The sequence below is a fragment of the Fragaria vesca genome, linkage group LG1 (assembly GCF_000184155.1).
Source record: "Fragaria vesca subsp. vesca linkage group LG1, FraVesHawaii_1.0, whole genome shotgun sequence".
In the NCBI taxonomy this organism is placed as follows: domain Eukaryota; kingdom Viridiplantae; phylum Streptophyta; class Magnoliopsida; order Rosales; family Rosaceae; genus Fragaria; species Fragaria vesca.
Genome location: NC_020491.1, coordinates 10,267,432 through 10,289,821, shown reverse-complemented (window position 1 = coordinate 10,289,821; position 22,390 = coordinate 10,267,432). Strand labels below are relative to the sequence as shown.

General features: G+C 37.3%; 3 protein-coding genes and 1 non-coding gene across 5 annotated transcripts; 3 read left to right on the top strand and 1 right to left on the bottom strand.

The window, feature by feature from the left end:
* The first annotated feature begins 772 nt into the window (after positions 1–772).
* Positions 773–7,468, top strand: LOC101304221 (F-box-like/WD repeat-containing protein TBL1XR1-like). Its single transcript, XM_004287936.1, has 14 exons — positions 773–1,000; positions 1,875–2,020; positions 2,134–2,509; positions 3,205–3,296; positions 3,411–3,457; positions 3,889–4,039; positions 4,387–4,450; positions 4,559–4,717; positions 4,805–4,926; positions 5,409–5,483; positions 5,916–5,969; positions 6,075–6,148; positions 6,576–6,650; positions 6,856–7,468. The coding sequence occupies exons 1-14, from the start codon at positions 940–942 to the stop codon at positions 7,073–7,075; spliced, it is 1,716 nt and encodes a 571-aa protein (XP_004287984.1). The 5' UTR covers positions 773–939; the 3' UTR covers positions 7,076–7,468.
* A 1,385-nt stretch (positions 7,469–8,853) lies between these two features.
* Positions 8,854–10,818, bottom strand: LOC101305516 (pentatricopeptide repeat-containing protein At4g37380, chloroplastic-like). Its single transcript, XM_004289136.1, has one exon. It carries the CDS (start codon positions 10,816–10,818, stop codon positions 8,959–8,961), a length of 1,860 nt encoding a protein of 619 aa, XP_004289184.1. The 3' UTR covers positions 8,854–8,958.
* Positions 10,819–13,160: 2,342 nt separating this feature from the next.
* Positions 13,161–14,358, top strand: LOC101303842. Of its 2 annotated transcripts, none has more exons than XR_183718.1 (2): positions 13,161–13,478; positions 14,044–14,349. It is a non-coding gene; the product is annotated as an uncharacterized LOC101303842 (transcript). The 2 variants fall into 2 exon arrangements; XR_183717.1 differs by having other exon boundaries at positions 13,187–13,464; positions 14,044–14,358.
* A 4,289-nt stretch (positions 14,359–18,647) lies between these two features.
* Positions 18,648–19,745, top strand: LOC101303551 (zinc finger protein 4-like). Its single transcript, XM_004287935.1, has one exon. The coding sequence runs from the start codon at positions 18,889–18,891 to the stop codon at positions 19,528–19,530; it is 642 nt and encodes a 213-aa protein (XP_004287983.1). The 5' UTR covers positions 18,648–18,888; the 3' UTR covers positions 19,531–19,745.
* Positions 19,746–22,390: the final 2,645 nt, after the last annotated feature.

Below are 22,390 nucleotides of genomic sequence, written 5' to 3'. Positions count from 1 at the left end.
TAATTTGTAATGGTGTGGTCTTCAGATACACTCAATTATCTCAACCCATGATGTCATTAAGCCTATTAAGCTCAATATTGCCGCACGACTGTCGTGAATCGGCGTTGAATTGGATGACGCAGACCACTGCGTCAGTGAGTTTGTTTTGTTAGGCAATGCGTCATTGAATACGTGATGCGTCAACCACAGCCTAAGCGAACTGCCTGTGGATTTCTTCCTTTCCAGTTCCATGTTTTCAAGTTCATTTCTGCATGTGCATCAAAGTCCGTACAAACACAACTTTGTTCCTTATAATAAGACTCCATGGCCTTCGATCCTGCACTATAGTAAACCAACAGACCTCCCCGACCCCGCTAGCCCAAGATCTGTTAGGTTTAGCCGGTTACCCCGACCCAAGCAAGCTTGGGAGTCGAACGTGAGCATTATGCTAATATCATACCGACTTATGTTATTAGACCAAATGATATCACTCTAGTTTTTAGAGTTTTATAATTTCGTCAAATATTTTTCGACGATATAATCAAATTATGAACTGGGGACCTTGGGCCATTTAATTACCGATTTGGGCAGGTTGGGTCCTGCCTATGGCCCAATGGACTATTAATTTGGATAATTGTACGGTAAATCCTTTTATTTCCCGCAAGGTGACGGATTAACCACGCCACATGGCACAACCTGGTTGGCTGGCAATGAAACACAGAAAAAGCGAAATTAAAACTTTCACATTATTAGCTTTTTAAAACCCAAATAAATGAAAAAATAAATAAAAGAAAAAGAAACTAAGCCAAAAATCTCAGCCCCTTCAGAGGTCCCTCGAAACTCTGCGGACACATTCCCCATAGTTTTCCCTGGTTCCGTTCTCTCTTTCTCGCTATCTCTACGGCCACATGAATTTCTGACCTCTCATCACACCATTGACGCCGGCGAACTTTTCCGACGATGACCTCCATCACCTCCGTCGAGCTCAATTTCCTCGTTTTCCGTTATCTTCAGGAATCAGGTAAGGCTGTTGTTCTTCTCTGCAAACTTACATCTTCGTCGATTTCGCTTCTTCACCCTAAGTTCGGCTCTGGCCTTCTGTTTTCGTATTGGAATTAGATTTTCGCATGCTAGGGTTTACTAGCGCAGTAATGAGAATTTGTTGTTCCAATTTCTGCTGCTGAGCTGCGGAATTTTACTGAATTAGGGTTTGGAATTACAATTATGTGATAGCTTTGGATTGGCAGCTCGTTAGGTATAGGAGCTTATAGATCCGGAGACTTGATGTGTGTAATTTAGCTGTATAGTTATTGGAATCTTAATGTTCATATTCGAATTGAGCTGCTATAAGTTTGTGGTGAACCAAACTAATCATCATAATAAAACTGGATTGTGAAAGGCTTCACTCTCGAGCATCGGCTCTGTTTTTGTTTATGTTGCTTATGGTTTGGTAAAAGTTCGCATTAGGCTGTGATGTTGCTGAAATTGTTAGAAGACGAGGGATATATATATGACTTCACTATTTCCTGCTAGATAATGTAACAGCCACTATTATTGCTATTTTGTTGCCTTTGTCAAAAGGAAAACAAACGGAATGCAATCAGAATATTAGATTTGAGACTTAGTAGTATGTATTGCACAACCGGTAGGCAAAGCAGTTGGAGAAGTAGAGCACTATGTAACATTACTTACTACAGTAGAATAAGGTGCATGGAATAACCTTATGGATCTTCATGAAAAAGCAGATGTCCATCCATAAGTACGCCCTAATTTTGTAATCAAAATACTTAAGTAAAACAAAAAAAATATGCTTAAATTGTTCTGCCATTAGAATGCTGGTTTCGGTGTCGTGGGTTCTTTTGTTTACCTAGTATCTTTTATCATCACTTTTGCAGGTTTCACACACTCAGCTTTTGCTCTAGGATATGAGGCTGGTATTAACAAATGCACTATCGATGGAAATTTGATTCCACCCGGTGCTCTCATTACATTTGTTCAAAAAGGACTTCAGTACTTGGAGATGGAAGCCAACTTGAACAATGTTAGTATTCTTAGTTCTTTTCTATTGATACTTTAATTTTGGCCATTTACGTGGAAATTTTGTTTGGAAAACTCAGAATGTATGCTAATCAGTGTTTGCTTTAAGCTTGCCAGAGTGATGCGGAGGTGGATGAAGATTTCTCGCTTTTACAACCTTTAGATCTTATCCAAAATGATGTTAATCAACTACGCCAATTGATAAAAGATAGAAAGAAAAATTTGCAGAAGGATAGAGATAAGGACAAAGAACTTGAGAAAGAGAAAGAACATGAAGGAGAGCGAGAGCGAGAGCGCACGCGAGTAAGAGAGAAGGAAAGACTTGAGAGGGAGAAAGAATTTGAAAAGAGCAGAGAGAGGGTAGAAAAGAATAAGGAGGTAGAAAAGAACAAGGAGCAAGAAAAGCATCACAAGGACCATAGCGATAGAGATAGGGTTACAGAACTGGAAGAAAGAGTCCATGTCAAACATGAAGAAAATGGAGCGTCTGAAGGTAATGAACGTTTCCTGTAGTTATCTTCTTTTGTTTTTCTTGCTTTTAAATTTCTTGTTCTGAATAAACACAAAGCCAACAAATGTGCATAGTTTGGTTGTGACTTGTGACAACATGTGTGTTCAATGATTCTCTTTCTTTTGTGATTGTTATGAAACGAGCAGTATGACATAGTTCCTTATCTTTTAACCCAGCCCTAATATAAGAAAGTTGTACCAAAGGTTTGGAAATTATATCTTCCAGGATAGAACATTGTAGCAATCTACTATTGGTTTTTTTTTTTCTTTTGGGATTTTGAATCTACTTTGTTGTTAAACTTTTGAGAATGGGAGCTTGGAAAAGAAAGATGGACTAGTATGCTTCCTACATGGGGTAGGAAGTAAGAAGAAGCTTTTATTGAATTATGATCTGCTACCGTAGGATGCATTACGAGTGTAGTTTTGGAATTTAATACCATTCAAGCTTCATTTTGAGCAATTGTCCACCAAATTATGCATTGTTAATGAACAAATTAAGAAAATCAAGTTTCGGTTCAGCTCTATGGTAAAGGTGGACGTCATTGGTTCAAATCGGATAATGAAATGTTATGAAAATCCTTTTCACTTTACCTAGTAGATCTACAATTTGACATTATTTCTGTGTTAGTGGTCTCTGTGGATACTGTTTTATGGCAATCATTATTATGTTTGTTGCAGCGGAACCAATGGATATCTTGACAGCTCCAACATCCCAGGCATGTGAAATCCCTAGTTCTGATGTGACCATTTTAGAAGGCCATACATCTGAGGTTTGAGCATGTTTCATAATTCCTTGCATTATGCACCTTGGCTTTCTCTTACTGTCTTCTGTTTTCTAATGCTTGTCTCTGTAACATTATATATATTATTCTTTCTTTCGTTAGGTATGTGCTTGCGCTTGGAGTCCAACTGGATCTCTTCTTGCATCTGGGTAAGTATTTCCTCGTCAAATTGTTTGTATCATGTTCTATTATTGATCTACTTTCTCGGTTTTGTGTTGTCACTAGGGTTGAGCACTGCCGGGCAACATGTTAACCCTCTTAGCTTTTGGCAACTTATCTGTTAATGAAACATCTTGCATATATTAGGTCATTGTCTCTCTTTCAGAGTCAAAGCTTTAGTTTTAGACTATCTTTGATTGTTAATAATTTCAGAAAATGCTGCATTGCTTAAGGTTGACACGATTTAGTGATGTATGATATCTTTCTGCCTGTAATAGGGTTGTTGAACCCATGGTGCTACCACACTAATAATTTGGGATGTGATTTTGCAAAATTTAAAAAATGTTGTTTATTTATGTATTTTTAAAATCTTTTCCTCTTCTGCCCTCACTTTTTTCACTTTTGGTTCATTACTATCTAGGTCTGGAGATTCTACCGCTCGCATTTGGCCAATTCCAGATGGAAGCTCTAGATCTGGTTTACAAAATGGTGCCTTAAATGTGTTGGTGCTGAAGCATGTTAGGGGTAGAACAAATGAAAAGAGTAAAGATGTCACGACTCTTGATTGGAATGTGAGTCTTGTTACTTTGCTTTATGATAAGGGCTATCCAATATCTTGTAATATATATATATATATATGCTTGTCATATGAGTGTTTTTTGCAAGTGTTGGTTTGAGTTTCAACCTGCTAGAAACGCAGCAAATCATTTTTTAGCAAAAAATTCAACAAAGGCATTCCACCACATTTTGAGCTTGCTACTTAATCTGCATGGAGCATTTTATAGGGCAATAGCTTCTTGTCTCTTGTTTTTCTATGTTTCTCTATAAATTACCTTTCCTTACTTTTTTTTATTACCTCTTTTAAATGTATAATAAACGAGGGAAAAGATAAAATATGTAAGACCTTCCTTTTATGCAGGGAGAGGGAACACTACTTGCAACTGGCTCATATGATGGGCAAGCACGAATTTGGACTACAAATGGTAAGCAGATAATTATCTTTTCTGTTATTTCAGTATGATTTTGGTTTAGCATTCACTACCTTTTTGGAGGTTTTTCATGACTTTAATCTGGCTGGTGTTCTTGACCAGGTGAACTAAGGAGTACTTTGAACAAACATAAAGGACCCATATTCTCTCTAAAGTGGAACAAGAAAGGAGATTATCTGCTTACAGGAAGCTGTGATAAAACTGCAATTGTGTGGGATGTGAAGGCAGAGGAAGTGAAGCAACAATTTGAGTTTCATTCAGGTTTCTGTCCTTTTTATGGAATAACCAATTTGTTTTCTATGAAACAATTGATATTGTTCTGATTAACATTTTTCCTCCATCATTTAGGTCCAACACTTGATGTTGACTGGCGCAACAATATGTCATTTGCAATGAGCTCCACAGACAATATGATATATGTTTGCAAGATTGGGGAAACTTGCCCTATTAAAACTTTTGCAGGACATCAAGTATGCTTATAAATTCAGTCTCTTTAGTCTTTAAAGAAACCTGAAGTTAATTTTCCTTAAAATATTACTTTTCGTTTTAATCTAAGAGGTGGACATATAGGTTTTTGTGTACTTGAGTTTTTGAAGATATACAAGACCTAATTCGAGCCTAAGTTCTTTTGATACTTGTGCACTTGTGCTAAAGTACATATAAGTAATTAGTAAATCCCGTCTTTGCATTTCTACCCATATCCATCTAGAATATTTTTGTTTTGTTAAAGTTTACTCACCTTAATCACCTGCCTTCCATGGGTCAAGTAGAAAACCTCTACTATTTGGTACTGGAACTTGCTTAGGTAGCAAAAATGAGTTGCTTGATTACTTCCAGGGACTTTTAGAAAAAGTTTGTTCTCGCTAGCTGATCTATGCACCTACATTTAAACCTACGGTACTGTAATTGTTTCTCTCTGTTGTGGCTAATGTAAGAAATTTGACTGTCTCAGGGTGAAGTTAATTGTGTGAAATGGGATCCAACTGGCACGCTGTTGGCTTCGTGTTCAGATGATATCAGTGCAAAGGTAATTGTTCACCTTTTCAAGTTTTTACTGAAAACTTACATTTTGTAGGGCTGAATGTTAGTTGTTTGCTTTTGAAATTGTAAGTTTGTTCTGATCAATGTTTTTTATTTTCTTGGCACAAAAATGGGAGCTTTAGCCGTGGTAAATGTACCCTACAAGTTAGGGTACAGTTCTCCACTTCTTAGTTACAGATATATAGCTAGGTTAATGACATATGAATACAACATGGGGACAGTGGCATCGCCTTGGGTTTACAACTCAATTTCTCATGCTCCTCGTCAGAATTCAAGTGTGATATGAGAACTTTTATTTGTCTTATTTCTTCTTTGGCTGTGCATTTTCAATAAACATCTTGATATGTGTAGTTTCTTTATCTGATCTCAGTACTGAGAAATATATTGTACTTGATGCTTATGTGCAATCATGGTGTAGATATGGAGCATGAAGCAGGAAAAGTATGTTCATGATTTAAGAGAGCATTCTAAGGTATTCTTCAGCTCTGTGTCTGTTAGTTTCATTTGTGGGATTTCTATCAGGTTCATGCAATTTAGTTTTAAGGGATTTATAGAAGTTTGTGAAATTGTATTTCAGGAGATATACACTATCAGATGGAGTCCAACGGGACCAGGAACAAACAACCCTAATCAGCAGTTGGTTCTTGCAAGGTAAGTATGTGGCTTCCCTAATGAAATGGGGATGGCACAGGATTATTTAGGTTGTATATAGTCAGCAATTGCCTCAATTAATTTTACTTGGTTACTTAAACACTCTAAAATTTTCAAAGGACAGCAATTACAGGGGTGCCATATTTGTTTTTAGACGATGTCAACTTATAGTTTACAGAGTGCCAAATGTTGTCTACTCTTGATTGTAGTGACTGATCTTTAATAAATGTGTCTGTTCTCGTTTATTAACTCAAACCTGATTTTGACATCAAACTTGAGCAAACAGTAATCTTAACATACAAAATCTATTTTCTTGATGCAAATCTTTATAGGAACATTGCAATTTCTGAACCGACTCTTCTCAGATAGAAACATCTCCCATCTTTTTAAGGTTCTAATTAGTCTCTCTGTTGTGCTTTTTCTGCAGTGCGTCATTTGACTCTACTGTAAAGCTATGGGATGTTGAACTAGGAAAACTTCTCTACAGCCTGAATGGACACAGGTACTGGACTTAACAGAACCATAGGAAAGGATAATGCCGAAAATTGATTTCTAGTAATGCTTGTTGTACTGCTTTTTTCTAGTAGTTATTGACTTGCTTCTTTGAAGCTAAAACAGAGGCCATATTAGTAATAGTCTGACGGAATTTATTTATTTATTTATAGTTTTTTTTTTATTTGTATTAATACTTGCAATTTAATCAACAGAGATCCTGTTTATTCTGTCGCCTTTAGCCCAAATGGCGAGTATTTGGCCAGTGGATCTCTTGATAAATCAATGCATATCTGGTCACTAAAAGAAGGCAAGATTGTGAAGACATACACCGGCAATGGCGGTATATTTGAAGTTTGCTGGAATAAGGAAGGTGACAAAATTGCTGCATGTTTTGCCAACAATACAGTTTGTGTTTTGGATTTCAGAATGTGATTCTAAGGTGAAGATGCTAAGCTGATTCGTACTGTGAGAATTAGCTGGATTAGTACTGTCAAAACCCAGCCGTAAATGAGTGTTGGATTGATTTGGATGGACAAAAAGTGTACTCTTAGTTGGATTAGGTTTGGTTTTTAACCATAGATCAGATCAAGGCACTGTTCACTAATCTCCATTCGGTTAGTTTGCAAGTCTCTATTTATCTGTCAACCTAGGGGTTTGTACAGGATTGTATTAATTTAGTTTGTAACCTATTTTAGATAGGCCTGTCAATGGAGCTTGATTCTCTCAAAGCTGTATTTGGCATGCAACTGAAGAATGAAGATTCTCAAATGCTGTTCTTCCAAGTTTCTTGTAATTTATTGATTTGTTTTTTGAATGGTTTGAGTCGATTTGAATCAGAAAGTTCAATGCCTCAACTGAGTTGAGGTCTGGAGCGGTGGTGCTGACCAAAGGGGTGGTGGAGCTCATGGTTTCTTAAACGTTTGGCGCCCATAAGCACTTGTATAAAATCTTAAGATAAACCAACACTGGAAAAAAAAAATTCTTGTTACAACTTTTTCTTCATGTTTACATGTCAAATAAGACCCATGAGAAGGGGTCTAGGGTTTAGAGAGTTTTCACGTGTCTTTTATAGCTGAGGTTTTCATCTAAATTTGATATAACCGATAACATCTCTCATAAAGTTGTGTTTTGGTCTCTGTTAAATTTAATAACATGGCAATTAATATTGTGAGTAATCGTGCAACATTAAACTCAAACCAATGAAAACATCTGATTATCCAACACAAATTTTTTATTAATCTTACCCTTGTGGATCATTGGTATAATAAAAATCTAAAACTTTTCCTAAATCTTTTCACCTAATTGATGTTATATATTCAAACAATAATTGACAATTTTCACCTAATGAAATAGGATATGTTAAATTCATGTATGATTAAACAGTATCACTTGGAACTCTATTTTCAGTTATTTATAACTGTTAGTGTGTTCAAATGTTAATTGACACCACCATTGGAGTTGCTCTTAATTATTTGTGATATTTTCTAAATAAAAAAATTTGATAATCTAACTCAAGTATCTATATGTACAAGATAGTTTTACAATGAAAACATTTGACCAAAATGCAGAATCTTATTCGTTGTAGACTTTGATTAAATTACAAAGTGTGTAACTGCGCGACAATACCTTGTCCAAAGTTGAATAAACAATTAGCTTTTTCTTGAAATCAAACAAGTTAGTTTTTGTTGTTGGCTTGTTGTTTTCTTTCTTGCGTCATCAAGTATTGATATAAAATCTTGAGATAAACCAATTGAATATATAAACCAATTTTTTAGATAATGCGGTCACAAATATTTAGTAGTGGTCTTACTAGATTGTAGAAGCAGATAATGCGGTCACAAACATTTAGTAATGGTCTTACTAGATTGTATTAATTTAGTTTGTACCCTATTTTAGATGGGTTTGTCTTTAGTACAAATATGTATGACATACATACAACTAAGATGAGGTTGCATGTGCTAGCAAAGGGTGATCGGGTGAGAATTTTAAAGAAAGTTTGATTAGCAACCAATTATGCCTGCTATGTCTATATGCATAGCAGAATTTTCAATTTTAGATGGCCTGTCAATGGAGCTTGCTTCTCTCCAAGTTGTATTTGGCACGCTACTAAAGAATGAAGATTCTCAAATGCTGTTCTTCCAAGTTTCTTGTAATTTTATTCATTTATTTTTGAATGGGTTGAGTCAATTTGAATTAGCAAGTTCAATTTTGCAACTGAGTCAAGGACCAGGAGAATACCCTGTCCGCTGCCAATTTCTGGGTGATGAAAAATAGGTACATGCAAGCTGCAAAGGTGCATAGGTATGGATTTACATTTACCAGTAATCACCACAAGAGCATGAACCATTCACAAAGTGGTGGAACCTGTTTCTGTCCCTCATCACAATCTTTCTTCCAGTAATTTTCGAGATCAACTTTGTCACAGCGTGACAGTCGGAACACACACGGAGGTTCTTCACGATTTTGAGGGTAGTTCCAGGTTGAGTACTTATCAGCCCGAAAGCAATTGCAAGCTTCTCACTATGAACCTCAAGGGACTGTGCCTTTTCCCTCTCCCCTAAGTCATGCAACACAGTTTCTGTTTGCGGGGTGTAACCATCAGCCTTGAGCCACTGGTTGATCTCCTCGATCATTGTATATACCTCACTGCTCCTTGGGCACTTCTTATCTCCGGCGAGGAACTCATGTACCTTATTATTCACTTCGATTGAGCTGCAACCGGGCTCCTTCTGTATCCCACTGTTTTTCAGCAATGTCCTCACCTTTGCCACACCTTCCCAGTTCCCAGCTGCGGCATAGATGTTTGAAAGAAGAATATATGTTCCGGAATTTGCAAGGTTCTGTCCAACAAGGAACTCTGCGATATTCTCGCCCAAAGCAATGTCACCATGGAGTCTACAAGCTCCTAGCAAAGTCCCCCATAAGACTGGATCAGGCTCAATCTTCATATTCTTGACAAACTCATACGCTTCTTCTACCTTCCCAGCACGGCTGAGAAGATTGACCATGCATCCATAATGCTCAATCTTTGGTTCGATCCCATATTGATCCTTCATTGAACAGAAGAAAGCTTCTCCCTCACTCACCAAGCCAGCATAAGCACAAGCATTCAAGACACCAATGAACGTTATATCCGTAGGCCGGTACCCAATTCTGCACATTTCACTGAACAAATCCAATGCCTCCCGGCTAAATCCATGCATTGCATACCCAACAATCATCGAATTCCAAACAACAACATCCTTCCCACCAATCCTATCGAAAACCAGCCGCGCATCCTCCCAGCTACCACACTTACAATACATATCAATCAAAGCAGAACCAACCTGTACATCAATCCGAATCCCATTACTCTCAACATACGAATGAACCCACCTACCAGACTCAAGAGCTCCAATCTGCCCACAAGCAGAGAGCAAAGACAGCACAGTCACCCCATCTGGCTTAACCTTCTCCACGAGCATTCTCCGAAACAGCAACAACGCCTCATTCGGCATCCCATGCTGCGCATACGCATCAATCATCACATTCCAACACACCACATCTCTCTCTTCCATTCCATCAAACAACACCCTCGCCTCATCAACCTCTCCTCGCTTCGCGTAGCAAGTAATCATCGCCGTCAACGAAACCAAACTCTTCTCAGGCATTGTATCAAACAGCTCTCTCGCACCCACAACATCTCCCCCTCTAGCATAAACATCCACAAGGCCGGTCCTCACATAAAGATCCGAATCAAACCCAAACTTGATTGCGTGGCAATGAAGAACTTTTCCGGTGACGATTGGGCATGATTTGAACAATGCAGAGAATGTGAAGCAATTAGGTTCGACTCCATTGGTGAGCATTTGGGTGTAGAAAGTGAGAGCAAGGTGGTGAAGGCCGCGTTTGGAGTGGGAGTTGATGATGGAGCTCCAGAAGAAGACGGAGGGGTTTTGGGTTTGGCGGAAGAGGGCGACGGAGTAGTCGAGGCGGTTGAAGGAGGCGTAGGAGCGTTGGAGCTTGAAGTTGAGAGTTGGGTGGTGGTGGAGGTTGTGGCGGAGGAGAAGCGCGTGGGTTTGGAGGAGGTGGCGGATGGAGTTAGGTTTGTCGAGTAAGAATGTGAGTCTGTCGATTGATGGTGGGTGGTTGTGGGTTGGAGCGGTGGTGGTCACCATAGGGGTGATGGAGCTCATGGCTTAACCGCACCTAAGGTTTCTTAAACGTTTGGCGCCAATAAGCACTGATATAAAATCTTGATATAAAATGAACTAAAATGGAAAAAAAAAATTAAAATTAAAATCTTGTTACAACCTCTTTTTACTGATGTATGTTACGATTTACATGTTTACATGTCAAATAAGACCTACGGGATAAAATCATTTTTACGTGTATTTTGTTTGTTAGAGATTTTTGTATCAATTTGACATCATCGTAAAAACATCTCCAATGGAGTTGTTTTTTGGCTTGATATGGCAATTAACATTTTTACCAATCTTGTAAACATGACGTTAATAATGATATTATTATAATATATTTAAACAACTTGTAAGTTTATTGGTTGAAATTTTTTTTAAACTTTTACAAAGCTTTTCATCTAATAGATGTTATATATCAAAATAATAATTGACAAAACTAACCAACAATATAAAATTTGACAATAAGATAGGATATGTTAAATCCATGTCGGATTTGAAAATATATTGCTTCTTTGGACCTGACATTTTGTAGACTTAGAGTTGAGAAGGCTAGACGCTATAGCATCATCGTTGTCACCTCAAATTCGCTTCTCTATTCTCTCTGTTTTTGTTAAGATGGCAACGACGGAGCCTAAGGCTATGACTGAGGTCGCCAAGATGGAAATGTTTGAAGACGATGATGAGTTTGAGGAGTTTGATATCAATAAAGGTATATATGTGATTGCACCTCTTTTTTTGAGCTGAGATTTCAATTTCAATTGTAATTGTGCTTGTTAGGGTTTCGAGATTAATGAATTTGAGAATTGGATAAACTGAATTGAATGTTGGTAAAAAAAAAAGGACAAAATATTGCTTCATTTTCGGTTATTTATAATCGTTTGTGTGTCTAAATACAATTGACATATTGGTTAAAGATGCTCTTAATTACTCGTGATATTTTTTTAATGAAAAAAAAATTAATAATCCAACTGAAATAGATACACATATCTTTACAATGAAAACATTTGACTGAAACACAAAATCTTATTCATTGTGAATTTTGATTAAAACATCAAGTGTGTAACTACACAACAATGACTTGTCTAAATTTGGATGAACAAGTTAGTCTTTCTTGTTGGCTTGTTACATCCTCTTTTGCATATCAACATCGATCTCATGTCTTTATTAGAGCAATTGCACCCGTAAGCAGAATGTAATTGTTGATTTGTCAATTGAATTGTCCTTGTCAATTTACTATTCATCTCAAATTGGTAATTGTCTTTCCTTTATCAATGCATCCGTTGAATGCAATTTACATGCTAATTCATTATTTCATTTTAGTTTTGAATAACTTATTAATTGAAAATGTTAAAGTTTTAATTTGATTAATTAATAATATGATTAATCGTATAACAGTCATTATTGTTAAACAAATTATTAATTAATGTTTTAATAAATTATCAAATATCTTATGATTTCCGATAAGATATTCGTCCAATCTCCACTTGACACGTGTCAACTTCAGATACCGTTATCTTCTAGAAATATATCTCGGATATCTTTACATGACACGTATACTTATCTTAAACTTTTTATCTCCAAAATTGTTTGATAAATAACCCTCAGACTTCATTATCTACTCACACATTTCTTCTCATTCTACCTTCATCTCTTTTGAAATATCACTCACTCATCTCATACTCATTTTTTCAATAGATGAATTAAACAAGTGGTTGCTAGAAAGGGATAGTGAAAATATACAGGAGCTGGAGCGAATTCAAGCTACAAACTCTCAAGCGGTTGGTGTGAGAAATTATAGAATGAAGATGAGTATTTATAATAAATGTTGTAGTAGTTTTTGATTTTTTTAACTAAAAAAAAATATATTACCGTTGTTTTAATTACAGCCACACATTTAAATCTAATGGCTGTAATTAAAGTATCGTTACAATATTTTGACCGTTGTGATAGAGTCGTTGCAGCTGAAATGGTGGATCTCAAAAAATTGTCTGAGCGAATTGACTGTCAAAAATTAGTAACTGGATTGACAAAATAATTTGTGAGATACATGCCTCATGAAATTATCTAAGCGAAGACACATAGGTCCCACTAATTGCCCATTGAATCGATACAACGGTGCAATTGCTCTTATTGTGTAGTTGCGTCTACTATTTTATACTGAAAAGTCAAAAATGACATGTTTTTACTTCTTTTTTTAAGAGACGCTTTTACTACGTAGAGAGTAAATTCGGTCTCGAGTGAAGAGAAAAATCGTACTGGGCCGGCCTATGACAAAGCAAACTGGCCCAAGCCACTTTTTGATACGACTCAAATTCCAAAAACCCTAAACCTTCTTTCCCATTTTCCCAAATCCCAAAACTCTAACCATGGCTTTTCGCGGTGGAGCTTCCCTGTCAAGATCTCTGATCTCCGCCGCAAGAACCTCCGCCGTCCGATCATCTCCGTCGCTCGCATCCCTTCCTCGCTCTCCTCCCCTCCATAATCTCGCCTCCGCCACTCGCCGGAGCCTCTTCTCTCTCCCCGCCAATGTGGGACAGCTGGCCTGCGCTCAGTCGCTGCTGCCGCTCCACAGCGCCGTCGCCTCCGTTCGTATGACCAGTCACATCTCCGGCGAAGCGCGCGCTTTCTGCGAGCTGTCTCAGGGTTCGTGACTAATTGTATGGACTTTTCGATTTCGTTGCTTATTCTCTTTCAAAGTAGTGAATTTTCGTTGCTTATTCTTCTCATATGAATGTTGTTGCTTATTGAAGTGTGTTTCGTTGCTTATTCTTATCATATGAGTAAAGAAGTGAACTTTAGACTTTGAGAATTCATCGAGGAAAGATAGAAACTTTGGAACTATTTATATGCATTTATTAATCAACGTGTTTCCTCAATTGTGTTTGTGATGTGTTTTATAGGAGTTCTCAATCAGATAACTTTTCTGTAATTAGATAACTCTCACTCTATCTTCTTTATATCCTGTAACTGCACTCTACAAGATATGTGTTTGTTATGTAAACAATCCTTATCTTATCATTGTACGTTGTAATCTAAACTACTGAATCAATATAAATACACAAGCCAAGTACAGCATTGGTACGGCTTGAAATCTCAAAACTTCTTTTTTCTGTTATTCTTTTACTTTAGTGAGTGGTCGCTGGGCTATCCGTTGTTTAACATCCAATTATTTGGGTATTGAATGTTACGTTCCAGCTTACGAGTCCTCTGGGTGTGTTGTAGGTACTTGAGCATACTTGGGTTGGATCAACACAGCAAGAGTTGCTGCATTAGGTGGGGCTAGTAGTGTGTCCAAGAAGGGAGGATTCCATGCTCATTATCTTGATAAGGTTGCATAGGAAGTGATTTCAGAGTGTAGTGATAAGGTTTTTTTCACAACTATTTTGTACTTTTCGTTCCATTTGACTTGTAGAGGCTGTTATTTTTAGATGACAAGATCATACAATTTACTTGTCTGATCTTCTTTTCTCCTTCGTATTTATTGGGTCTAACTCGTGAGATTCAAAGAGAAATAAATTTATTATGTTCATTTGGTCTAACCCTTTAGCTGCATTTCGTTTTGCTTAATCTTATTGGTTTTACAATAGCCAAATCAATTTGTAAACTATCTATAGCAGGTTTCAAGCTCCATGATTGCTCAAGTTGTTTCTGTTGGAATTTTAACAAATGTCAGGTCCTCGTTATGAATTATTTGAACTCTACACAACACGTTTCATATAGAATGCAAATCGGTTCATCTTGACAAATTGATCTCTTTCCTATATTTGCACGTCCTGAAAAACTTTTCTAGCTTCAAGCTCCATGATTGGTCAAGTTTTTTCTTGTCGGAACCACTTTATGATACAAGTGAACTTCATGCAACAGATTTCATATAGAATGCAAGTTGTTGATCACTTGATCTTGATGAATTGATCTCTTCTCTGTATGTGGACATTCTTCATACCTTTTTCTTTCTTTAGGAACCAAAACAATTCTTGGTGTCTCAGTATTATGGAAATGAGTAGTAAATATTGTATTTTCAGTTTGATTGTACGTTAGAAATCTAGAAGAAGATTGTCTGTTTTGCTCAGGTGGCAAACGGGCCGATAAGCACGAGCACAACATGAGCATGAGCACGATATGAGCATGGCACATTAAAAATGGGCACAGCACGGCCCAAGCCCGTTAACGGCCAGACACGGCCCAAACATGTTATACTAATGGGCCGGGTTGGGCTAAAAAATTGGCCCATAGGCCCGGCACGGCATGAGCCCGTTTTTGGCCCGGCACGGCCCACCCCCTGGCACAGCCCAAGCACGTGGGCCGGCCCGTTAGAAACACAATAGTTGTTTTATTTTTACAAAAATTAAAAAAAATTTATCATGAGATTTGAAATTTGGACATTTTATCCAATTCCATCTACGTTTATGATATTAATGTTTTTTCCAACCAAACATAACATATAATAAAGACTAATCAATTTCACAATAATATAACAAGATTATGTAAACTGTTGTGGTATCTTTCTTCTTTCATATTTAATTTTTTAGTTAAATAAAATTAATTTTTTACTACTCAATTTTTAAAATAAAAAAAAAATTCAAAATCGTGTCTTATAATAGAATGACACGAGCACAAACCGTTTATTCGCACAGCACGAGCACGGCCCATCAAGATATGAGCTCGGGCCATGAGCTGGACCGGGCATAATAATTAAGCCAATGGGCAGGCACGAGCTTGGCACGATCATAAACAAGTCGGCATGAAACACGATTAGACACGCTTAAATCAAGCCGGCCCGTTTGCCACCTCTTATTATATAAGTGGACGGGCTGTTATTGTTTCATTGAAAATTTGAAATAGAGTGGACTTCTTGTTCACTGTTTTGTAACCTCTTCTTAGCCTTTTCTCTTTGTTAATGAAAGAAAAGATTTCTCATGAGAAAAGATTGTGGAAGATATTTCATATTTGCACTGAAGGACACAATCATATTTAGGGTTTAGGAACAGGGCAGTCGGCAAAATATTGGGTGCTTGCTTCTGTGCTAATGAGCATTATAGTGATTTTTATTCTCTCTCCTCACATGCTGGTGTTTGAACCTCACCAGGCACTCTACCCCGCGGCACTTAAAGCCTTGGTTAGTGCCTTTGTTTTTCACATGTTACAGACTGATGAGTTTGCATTTTGCCATTTGGATTGATTGAAGGGCCAACCTGAGTGTGCACTTTGAAAGGCTCACAGTAAGTTTAGATTCTCAGACACAGAAACAAGCATAGTAGCTTACAGTACACATAACTGCTTCGTAGTCACTATCTCACTCTTTTTTCAAGGGCTCATAGTTGGTTGTCCGTAGCTTAAAGTAGTTACAAAGGAGTCTGTCCAGAAACAAACAATTGAGTGTGATAGCATAACTTAACCTCATTCCCGCCTTCCAGTTGGGGATTGCTTTGTTATGATTTGCTTGTAGAGTTGTGATCCCCAGATACACTTTTCTTTGCTTCTTTGAACTCTATAAAGGCAGTTTAGGTATCATTTTGACATGTTAAGCCCCTAGGAAGAACATACTGAATTCAGATGAGACTGCTTGGATAACAGGTTGAGTGTGGAATGACTAGGCAAATATATAGGTCTCCGAGGGAAAGAGACTATCGCTTCCTTACAAGAAAGATGAAGAAACAATATTTGAAGAGGGGCCTTTCTGGTTGCATCAGCAATTAGATCTTTGTAGATCCAAAGAGTAGCTCACGAGTCATTTTCTTGCAGCAAAAAAGCCTTCATATTATTAAAATCCAGTTTACAATAGATTTTCCAGAACAATATCAGTATAAGAGCACCTAGTTTAAGATATCAGAAAGTCATAGTCATAGCATAGAAAAATATTTCAGGGCTTCTCTTGATTAGCACAAGGTTTAAACTGGCTTCCTCATTTGGTATATTATCTATATTTGAATAGTTGAACAAGAGGTTGCATAAGACACTAGGCTGTAGAGATTAGATTAGATCTTGTTTTTAGTTTTATCTCATAATCTCATATCACCTGACTCATCAATCCAACACTGCCAAAATATGATATCTCAAAGAAATGAAGCTTTAGGATCACACCCTTGAGAGACTGGGGGCTTCTGTTTTGTTTTCTTCTCCTATTAAAATGAACAGAAAGATTCTGATATCTGAGAATAAGCACAAGTGTGGTTCTGGTTGCACTTCTCCTCTGGTACGTATACACAGATCCCCACTACCTCAAAGACATGAGCACAATTTTGATCCTCTTGTTTGGAAAGACACCCCATTTGGAAATAGACATCCCACCTCCTCATCATGCTTTTTCATCACTATTGTATTGTCACCTGCTGGGTCCTCTACACCCTTTTACAAAAGATAGCACTAATGCATCATATAATTTTGTTCAAATTCTTCATAATAGCATCTTCAACAACTCCAAATGTCCTCATTGGTTCAGAACTACATGTATGAACTCGTTCATGGGGTTACTTTGTCTTCGCACAAGGCTTGTTATACAGCTTAGAGTAAAGTCAGAATAACACATACACTGAAACACCAGATCAAGATTCTATCATCCGAACATGAAATGTCGAAAACCGACTCTTAACGAACCTTCGCAAGTGCATATCAGCAAGTACATTTGTATGGAACTCGAAACCTAACATTGAAAGCACAACATTGCCTTATTTTGCCTTATTTTCGGTTAGTTTTGGTGCTGTATTGACTGTTTTTGTTCTATATGAACATGGTGGGAGCATATGAGATGGAATTGGCAATGTGGTGATTGTGATGAACAAGAGTGCTTTGCCTAGAGCTAACAAGCAAGTAAGGCACTATTATTGGACCAGCTTCTTCCCTTCATCTAGGGACAGACACCACATGTTAATCAACATCAGTTCTGGGTCTTAATATTATGCAGCTAACCTTTAGCAGGACCAGCATATGATCATAAATATGTATGACACAAAGAAGTGGTCCAGATTTTCTGTGTGTCCATTAATCAATTTCGAACGCCAAACTCTTTTTCCGCTTGTATTTCAATGGTCCGAATCATTCACTTCTTCATATCATCAAGATGTTTCAAGTATTTTCTATGGTCCAATTCAAACATAAATAACATTATGTGTTTGTCTTTATAGTTTAGATAACCGAATATTTTATTTTTTTTCTTTGAATACTGATGCGGCTGCGTTTAAGCCAGTCTTTATTAATGAACAGATGACCGAACATATTGTTATTTAATACATTAGTGTGATTCCGATCATAGATTATATATATGGGCGCAAAATGAAGGGTGGATGTTTTAATCTAGATCCGACATGTATTTATATACATGGGAAGTTTAAATCTGCAGTATGGGGCAGAAGGGCATATGGTGCATGTTTTGTTTGGGGTAGGGACTCGGGAGTTAGAACCCCCCATCTAAACCTCTCAATCGAATTAGGTACTAGCATTTACTATGCATGTTTTGGACTGCACTTCTTGACAAGTCTTCCAACTTGTCTATGTTGAGCACCATTCATGTTCACGTGTTTAATTTGTTGTTATTTTGGGACCCCTAGGCCACTCAAAAACATCATTGTGCTAGTACAAACATCTCAATGCCACCACAAGAGTACAAGAATCTCAAAGTGGACATCAAGCTTTCCTAGACATGCTCTAGGTCAAAATATCAAGCAAGCAGCTATATATGTATCTGCTTTCACTTAAAGACATTGTTATTAGTTATTAGTGTTTGTTATTAACAATTATCCATGGAGAATCATTCATATTTGATGCTATTGGAGGTGTGAAAGGAAAGATGATGGAACTATGCAGGAATCCTAAGCTTGAACTAATGGCCAATACTATTAGATGACATAAGCATATGCCATCCCTTTGCCTTAAAAAGTTTCAAGCATTTTAAAATATCCACACATTCCTCTCTCCATTATGATGCCTTCCCTTCTTGGACACATGAAATTCATCCTTTGTTAGTTTGTTTCTATATAAGACCAATCTCACTCATTTCTTCAAGCCTCTCTTTCAAAACACTCTCCATTATAGCAGCTTTTTGAAGTGGTGTTTGATTAGTACAGTACTGCAATGATTTCCACAAGGGCAGAAGAAGCAGAAGAAAAGGAAGCATATGAGATAGCCGAAGACAACCTGCAGGATGCTGAGTCAAAGCAAAGTGATCATGATGATGATGAAGGAGTAGCTGATCATCATGAAGATGATAATTTGGGAGATTGGTTGAGCTTGAGCCTCAATAAAGATGATCTATCCTCAAAACCAGGCAGTAGTAGCAGCAGCAGCAATAAGGTTTTCTCATGCAACTTCTGCATGAGGAAGTTCTATAGCTCACAAGCCTTAGGAGGCCATCAGAATGCACACAAAAGAGAAAGAGGAGCTGCAAAGAGGTACCAATCTCATAGAATGATGATGACAACGATGATGGGGTATCCCTTCAATTCTGTAGCGGCTCGTTCACTTGGTGTTCAGCCTCATTCACTTGTGCAGAAGCAAACCAGAGATAGGTCTTCGATGATGGCTCGCTCCGGCGCCGTCGATGGTTTTAGCGCTGGTTTTGGAATGCCGTGGACACCATTCATGCTTGAAAATACCATGGATATGATTTGGCCTGGAAGTTTTCGAGTCGAACACAGATTGCCAAGCAGTACACATGATCATCATCAATCAGATCATGTACATAATAAACAGCTCGACTTAAATTTACGGCTGTGATTCTAGTTTTCTTAGTACTATTGCTTCAGCTTATTGTACTTAATTTTGAAGCTAAATTCTTGTTGTTTCATTTCCTCATCCAAATAATACATGTTTCGAACTTTCGATCATGATGATGAATTTGGATTATCGGTATTTGTCTCGGAAATCTTTTGACATTTTATCTAAAATGGTCCATAATTTGGATGAACAATTCGAACTGAAAGTCGTGAACAATCGAGATCAGAAAAGCATACGATCATCCTTCACCAGGAGTAGTACCAACAGCAGAATAATAGTTAGGTGCATGATGAACTACATGTCTAGCTCTTTCAGTGTTTCATAATTTCATATGATTTGATGGGACTTGTGTAGTTGGTTATCCATCCTTTTATTTCTTACTGGATACTTGGATAGTGCTATAACGCCAAACTCTCGGCTGTACGAATATCATTTCAATTTCTTTTCTGCTTTTAGTTCTGAAAAGAAAGAACACTACTTGTCGGCAAACCCATTTCACTACAGTTCAATTTATGGGTTTTGATTGGCTCACTTGTCACTTCTTAATTATGGGCTTGGTATTGGACCAATGGGCTTATTTGACTATGTGATCGGACTAGTAAACTCGTCCAAACGAGTGAAATTTATTAAAATATTATAATATCACAAAAGGGCAAACGTAGGAGAAGCATATGAACCGCAACTGTCCTCTGATCATCAGCAAACAAGTTAATTAACGAAACCAGAAATTAGGAAGACCTAAAGGATCCATATTACAATGACTTGGCATAAAATTTGGAGTTGAATCTCACCAAGTAAAGTCATCGGAAGAAGCATGAAATTAGCAAGAGTATCAACAGCTTGATTGCCTTCACGAAAAATATGACTCGATTTATACATTCGGGAGATACGATGCAAGAATTGTTCGACACAAAGGATGAAGAAAATGGATAAAAATAAGAATAAGGGAAGAATTAGTTAGTTAGCCTACTTAACAATGTTGAGATTATATGTTCAAACTTCACTGACATATGTAAGCGTGTGTGGGTTAAGAAATTTTAATAAAAAAAGAAATTAAAAAAAAAATGGAAGAATCTACCTCCAACCATACATATTTCCTATCTCTAACCCAAGCTAGTTCAATAGTAGCCTAAATGACCTCCATCACTCCATGCACGACCCATGCAGCCACCAAACTTGGGATATCAAGAGTACGTAGAAGAGAATGCACCTAAACCCAAGCCTTTGTGGTCTCTAAAGATTTTGCCAACTTTAGGCTTATCTTTTTTAGGTTTTTGACTTCTGGGTTTCTACCCTCTGTAAATACAGTTGCGATGTCATAGGAAAGAACATGCGAGGTTTGTTATGAACCACCACATATTGTTGAATTAGTAAGAGCCTAGGTGGTGGAACCCATTTTGAACCACGCCCTCATGTAGCTGATCTAGATAAAATGCTTGGGACAGACACAGAGAGGGGAAGTCAGTTATGTCAGCAGAACGATCGTGAAGATCAAAATTGGCAATTTATCAGCTACAATGTTAGCTTCTCTTTATATATGCCGAAAACAAACAAACAAGAAAGAAGAAGCTAGCTTCCAGTCCCAGATATCCTCAACCAAAGCTCGAGAGTTGAGACTTGAGACTAATGTTAACTAAACCTTACATTTGAAATCGTTCCAATGGACCCTAACAATTATAGCCCAAAAAGAAGTCATTACTGAACCCGTAAGAGACTTGTTCGTATATGTGTTGGGTGTTGGGTAGGGATCGATCTCTATGTATATTCTGTAACGTATAAAACATTAAACATACGCATTATTATGTGAGGTAGAAAGTCTCTAACTAGTACGTAGTTGTCTAACTTATTGAGTTCATATTCTTTCGAGCAGAATTCCATTAACAATATCTCCGGTTCCCATGAAATAGACTACATATATATCCGATACTACCTCAAATAATTACAATCCATTAGCCTATCATGGATAATTAACTAACTCTCATGTACTCTAAACTAGCTACATATCAGTCTTAGCATCCATGAGAAGCTAAACAAAACTTAGATTCCTAATGCAAATGACCAGGGAAACAAGAATCATGAAGAGCTAGCGATCGTAGATGATAATTTCATATTTCTCATATATACTATAAAAGCCCCACACACAGAGAGCTAGCTCGATCAAGGTCGACCTTGAGGATGCATGTTTCGTGTGCCATTAAAATACTGCCATATTTGAACCAGCAAGCAACATTCAGCGTCAGTTCTAGTACACACCGAAGCTCTTCATTTGAATACGAAATGAACACTGCTAGCTATTAAAACTTAGCCAACCTTCTGAAAGTCTGAAACCTAGTTACTGTAACAAGATAGGGTTAGGAAACAATAACCAATTGTGATGACTCATGAGCCTGCCGGGTTTGAATGTGCATAGTGCAGAAGATATATATATATATATATATATATATATATATATAGAGAGAGAGAGAGAGATGTAGCGCTTCTAGACTAGCTAGCTAGGTTGCATGCCTTGGCTAGAAAGATCGAAACCCTAAATATTATTGAGGCCATGCATTCGATCAAGACTTTGGTATTATACAGTACGTGATAGTCTTCGATCTTGTTGGGATGAATATCATTGTATTGTGACTTGGTTTGCGTTTCATGTTGGTTCTGTGCATGACAAATCCCATATTTTTCAGCATTTGTAATAGCTAGTCCACAATATACAATGTTTGGCTTAGACCAGCTAGTTATTTGTCAAGGTCTACAAATGTAGCCAACTATATATTTATATATGTATATACTATATGGGCTGAACGTTCATGCATGACGTACAGTTAAACCTCTATAAATTAAGGGTAGTGCTATTAACACATTTTTT

Bases quoted from the DNA above. Each gene is read 5' to 3' on its own strand.
- LOC101304221 (XM_004287936.1), top strand. From the start codon at position 940: ATGACCTCCATCACCTCCGTCGAGCTCAATTTCCTCGTTTTCCGTTAT. The intron at 4,451-4,558 runs GTAAGCAGATAA...GTTCTTGACCAG, and splicing joins ACGAATTTGGACTACAAATG to GTGAACTAAGGAGTACTTTG. The intron at 5,970-6,074 runs GTATTCTTCAGC...ATTGTATTTCAG, and splicing joins ATTTAAGAGAGCATTCTAAG to GAGATATACACTATCAGATG.
- LOC101305516 (XM_004289136.1), bottom strand. From the start codon at position 10,818: ATGAGCTCCATCACCCCTATGGTGACCACCACCGCTCCAACCCACAAC.
- LOC101303551 (XM_004287935.1), top strand. From the start codon at position 18,889: ATGATTTCCACAAGGGCAGAAGAAGCAGAAGAAAAGGAAGCATATGAG.